Genomic DNA, 5,407 nt, shown 5'->3' with positions numbered 1-5,407 from the left:
CTCCTGCGGCCGGAGGCCGGGCCTGGAAATTCAAAATCCGGCCCTGGGGCAACCGTCGCGCGGCGCGCCGGGCTGGGCGTGGCCGGGGCAGGACCAAGGGCAGCTGGGGGGACGCCCGGGACTGCCCGCCTCGGAGCCCTGGGCCCCACGCCCTCTGGTCCCTCCCGCCGCCCCGCGAGGACCCCTGGAGGGGCCGGGCCTGAGAGTGGCGGGGGGGGGGCGAGCTGAGAGGTTTCCGGGGCGGGTCCGCGTTACAACCCACACCCGGCGGTTCAGGGAAATTCAAATACAAACGTTCAGAACAGCCTCACGCGAAACTCGAAGAGGCCGGGGCGATCGCGGCCGTTGTAACCTTATCCCCCGCCGGCGGGAGGGCTCGGGAAACGGTCCCGAGGCCCCGCCGCGGTGCAGTTACGTAACGAGCTCCTGCGTCCCAGGTTCCAAAGTCTGCCCGTGCAAGCCCAGATTTTCCTCTCGGATAAAAACAATGTAGCAAAACACCTCCCGGTGAAACAGCTGCGTGTCCCACAGATCGTCACAAAAGCTAGCAACCCTGATTTTAAATCAGTCGCTACCCAGGCTGTTGGGCGTTTCCCGATCGGTTATTTTTTCTACAATTGAAAGGTTTGTAAAGTGAAAAACAGCATGGGATGAGCGGGACTGAGCAAATAAGACCACAGGCTATTGTCATATTGTATTAAAATCAGATGCATAACGTTCTGAGCTTGTGAAAATTTAGGTTGAAACAACGTTTTGCTTTATAAAGAGGTTGCCCGAGATGTAATTAGCAGTTTATAATAATAGGAAAGTCCATTAATCCCTTGAAAAGCTTTAACTTTTATTCTAATGTTTACTGGAATTACTGTGTCCTCCACTGGGCTTGCATGGATTGTGCTGTCACAACCGCCCTGCGGTGTGGGAACTGAATCGGTTCTATTTGAAAAGTCATTCTTTTTATAGACGAATTTTCTTAAAGCCAACCGGTAGGCGACAGGACTGCATTTGACGCCGGGGTTCTAATTGACTCAGAGTCTGGCTTGAACTATAACCTATTATAGATGGCCACCTAACAACCTGTTAGGAGACATTTGTAATGAGAGATTGGTTCCCTTAATAGGCAGAAATGGAGACTAGGATACTCTTTAACCATTAATCAAGTCGCGAAGTTAAAAATTAGTGAACAGCAGGGCGGCTGCATATCCAGTCTGAGTGATTTTCTGACGCTTTTTGCATGATACTCTTTCTCCTTATTAAGGGTTCTGTTTCCTGTGCTGTTTTCTAAAAGATCTCCTTCCTTTTACATCTTTGAGAAAAGAATTGAAAAGATCAGATTTTAAGTTACATATTCAAACTTAAAGGGGCTCTTAAAACTTAAAAAAGAAATTAAAGGGGACCTTGTAATATCTATGTTGTGATGAGGAAATGAGGCTTAAAGAAGGTCCCTGGAATCAGGCTTGGAACAAATGTTCTCTGCCTACGTGGAGGCCCTTTCCACTAGGACTGAGGAGGTGGTCACTTCTTTGGTCTTACAGTTCTCTTACAGTTCTCATGCCTTCCTCCCTTTGCCTCCGCTTTTAAAAACTATTTGGAAATTTTAAAAAATCATTTCCAGGGACTAGAGGGTAGCATAGTGGTTGGGGCACTGGACTCCCACATGGTAGACTGAGGTTAGGTTCAAGTCCCAAAGCTGGCAGATGGCTTTCTCATCTCTGTCTCTGGTTAGTCCACATGCCCTGTAGCAAATTGGAAAATAATAGTAATAATAAATAAAATAAATCATTCTTTAATTTCTTTAAAATCATTTTCTGCCCATTTATTAAAGTCTATTTACATATTATTTCTTTTTAATTTCTTGCATGAGAGTAACAGAAAGACAGGCATCCCCACCAGGTAATGGTGCACCTTTTCAGTCGGACTTCACTAAACATTTACTTCCTTCCTTCTTGAGGTATTTCCCATACCTAACTCCCTTCCCTGCTTTGTTGTTGTTAGAGGCCCCATGGACACACCAAAAAGAGAGGAAAGGTGAGGAAGCTCCCTGCAGGAGGGACCACTCCACAATCCCTTCTTCATTCTTCATTCAGAAATTAAGGCATGCACGCACACACATCTGGCGTGTTTTTCAAGCCTCCAGCTTTGGGACTCAACCAGTTGGCTGTGTGGGATACTGCCGCCTGGCCCATCCATTCTCTACTCTTTTATGCTAAATTTGTCTAGTTCACTTTATTCAAGTAATTCCTGAAATCCCATCACCTCCACAGGTTTTTTCCAATGAATTCTAGAAGCGAAGTAGCGAATACGATGTAAACTTTCATGACAGTACTCCTGCATATGCTGGGCTAATGATTTCAAACGTCTCGCCTTGTTATTGCTATAAATCTTCATTGACTTGCCAGGGCTTATGTCCTGATTATTGGTTAGGCCTGGTAGCTGTATCCCCACCGAGCCTCGAGCCTGGACATGCCATGCATTGGTTTTCCTCTTCCCTGCCTGTGGTAATGCACAGCCACTGCACTGCATAGAATTGTTTGACATTCGTTCGACTTTATGTGTGTCCTTTGGATCTGGGACAGAAAAATACAGGATACCCAAGAGATCTGAGCAGGAGGCCCAGACTCGATGGCGGTGGGAAGGCAGGGGGAGGGGAGACTGAAAGCTAGCAGTAACCCACCCCTGTCCCAGGAGAGGGGAGTGACAGCTGGCAGCTCACTGAGAGACAGTGCAAACAAATGGATAGCTAAGTCTGCAGAACGAAATGAAAGAAGATCGCTAACCGGTGTTACTTCGATGTATGTTTGCCAAATACGTGAGTAAAGAAAGAAATGAATGCATGTTTGTTTGTTTGGTTTTTTTTTTTACTAGGCTAAGGTTGTTTCATTTAATATATTTTCCAAAATTGACTCTCTTTCTGATTATCATAAAAATATAATAATAAATCATATTTCAGAATCCTTTCCAACTCTGATTTTGATTTTGTGTTTTAAAATTAATTCAGGGGAAGGGACTGGCAGGTGCCGGGGTGGTTAAGGATGCTGGACTCCCACATAGCCAACTGTGGTTCAAGCCCTGGACTTGGCGGCTTGCTTTCTCACTTTCCCTCTCTCTCTCTTTCACTCTGTCCCTGTCTAGTCAAATTAAAATAAATGAATAAATAAAGATAAAGAAAATAAAATAATTCTTTAAAAAAAAATTAACTCAGGAGCCAGCAGATGATGTGGTGGTTAAGACGCTGGGCTCTCACATGACTGACTATGGTTCTGGTCCTGGACCTGGCAGCTAGCTTTCTCACTTTCCTTCTCTTTCTCTGTCTCTTTATGATCAAATTTAAAAAATAATGGGGCCAGCAGGTGGTATGGTGGTTAAGGCACTGGACTCCAACATGGCTGACCACAGTTCAAGTCTTGGACTCCAGAGCTTGAATCTCTTCCCAGGCACGTATGCGTGAGTGCCCAAGGTCCCAGGAGGAGAATGGAGGAGTGGTGATGACCTCTGGGCGTAATTTCTCGCTTTCTCTCTATCTGTGTTTCTCTGGTGAACACAGGCACCCTAAAACAAAAATCTCTCAAAAAAATTTTTTAAAAATGTGGGGGACCAGCAGGTAGCATGGTGGTTAAGGCACTGGACACTCCCACATGGCCAACTATGGTATGAGTCCCGGACCCGGTGGCTTGCTTTCTCACTTTCCCTCTCTCTCTCTGTCTCTCCATGTCTGTCTCTGGTCAAATTAAAAAATAAAGAAATGAAGGGAACCAGCAGTTAGCATAATGGCTATGTCGCTGGACTCCCACGTAGTCGACCGCGGTTCGTGTCCCGGACCTGGTGGCTTAGAATTCACGCCGGGTACGTGTGCATGCGTGCCCGAGATCCCAAGAGGAGAATGGAGGAAAAGGGATTGCGGCGTGACCATGCCCCCTAGGGGGTGATTTCTCGCTTTCTGTCTTTGTGTCTCTGTCTGTCTGGCAAGCGCACGCGCCCTATAGCAAAAACCTCTCCCCCCCAAAAAAGAAAGAAATGAATAAATAATAATTTTTTAAAATATTTTTTAAAAATTTTAATCAAATTTAAAAATAATGATAAATAAAATAATTATTCTTTGAAAAAAGAACTCAGTGGAAACCAGCAGTTAGCATAATGGGTATGTCGCTGGACTCCCACGTAGTTGGCCGCAGTTCACGTCCCAGACCCGGTGGCTTAAAACTCACGCCGGGCGCGTGTTCGTGCGTGCCCAAGATCCCAAGAGGAGAATGGAGGAGAAGGGATTGTGGTGTGATCATCCCCCCTGGGGGGTGATTTCTTGCTTTCTGTCTCTATGTCTCTCTCTGTCTGGCGAACGCACGGGCCCTATAGGAAAAAAAAAAAAAACTGTCAAAAAAAAAAAAAAAAAATGAACTCAGGAGACCAGACAGTGGCATGGTGGTTAAGGCGGCTGGACCACAAGTGGCCAACTTTATAGTTCGAGTGCTGGACCCATTGGCTTGAAAAATACACCTGGTGGATGTCCAAAATCCCAAGAGAATGAAAGAGAAGAGATTGTGGCTTGGGCTAGGGGTGATTTCCTCTCTCTCTCTCATCCTCTCTCCTCTTCCCCCCTCCTCCAACCCCAGCCAGAACACACACCCTATAGCAAAACATACATGCATACATACATACATACATAACAGCTTGGGGACTCAGCTGTAGTGGACATGCTACTCAGCAGGATGAGGTCACACAGGAGGCCTAGGTGCTAGTTCTGGCCCACGCTAAAAGGCAGTAGGTACTTGTAGCTGCACTTGGGAGCCTGAGCCAAAAAGATCATGACATAGCAAGACCCTGTCTAAAAAGAAAAAAGAGCTCAGCAGTTTTAAAATATTACTGTCACCTTTCATCAGATCGTTCACATAACATAGCTACCTGAAATATATACAGTTCAAAATTGTTTTCCAAGTATGCTTCTTAAGATCTGGACATGGGATCAGCAAATGGCATAGCAATTACATCGCTGGACTCCCACATGGCTGACCACAGTTCAAGTCCTGGACCCGGAGGCTTGAAAATCATGCTGGGCACATGTGCGTGCCCAAGATTATGGAAGGAGAAGGGATTGTGGCATGGCTATCCCTCCCTGGGGGTGATTTCTCACTTTCCCTCTCAGTCCAGTGAGTGCATGTGCCCTGAGGCAAAAAGCTCTTACACAAGTAAAAGAAAAAATTTGAAAAGAAATGCAGTCTGGCTCAACCAGTTCCCTACAGTGCATCATTTCTGCATTACTGCCAGTGGAGCCCCAATAAAAGGCTCCTGGCAGAGACCAGCAGGAGGCATGGAGGTTGAAATGCTGGACACTTCCATATGGTCAACCATGGTTGGAGTCCTGGACCTGATGGATAACTTTCACTCTCTCTCTCTCTCCCCATCTCTCTCTGGTCAA

The 5,407-nt window shown here is 46.2% G+C and overlaps 1 protein-coding gene across 1 annotated transcript in view; it reads right to left on the bottom strand.

Moving 5' to 3' along the window:
* LMNB1 (lamin B1) overlaps window positions 1-5,407 on the bottom strand; it is an 88,854-nt gene that overhangs the window by 65,681 nt on the left and 17,766 nt on the right. The window contains exon 4 of the mRNA XM_014586635.2: window positions 54-199. Within this exon, the coding sequence (XP_014442121.2) occupies window positions 54-199 (146 nt within the window). The remainder of the gene's footprint in view (window positions 1-53; window positions 200-5,407) is intronic.

Source organism: Tupaia chinensis, unplaced genomic scaffold, assembly GCF_000334495.1.
Source record: "Tupaia chinensis unplaced genomic scaffold, TupChi_1.0 Scaffold000152_1, whole genome shotgun sequence".
NCBI classification, from domain to species: domain Eukaryota; kingdom Metazoa; phylum Chordata; class Mammalia; order Scandentia; family Tupaiidae; genus Tupaia; species Tupaia belangeri.
Note: the sequence above shows the minus strand (reverse complement) of the source record. Positions and strands in the feature narration are given on the sequence as shown.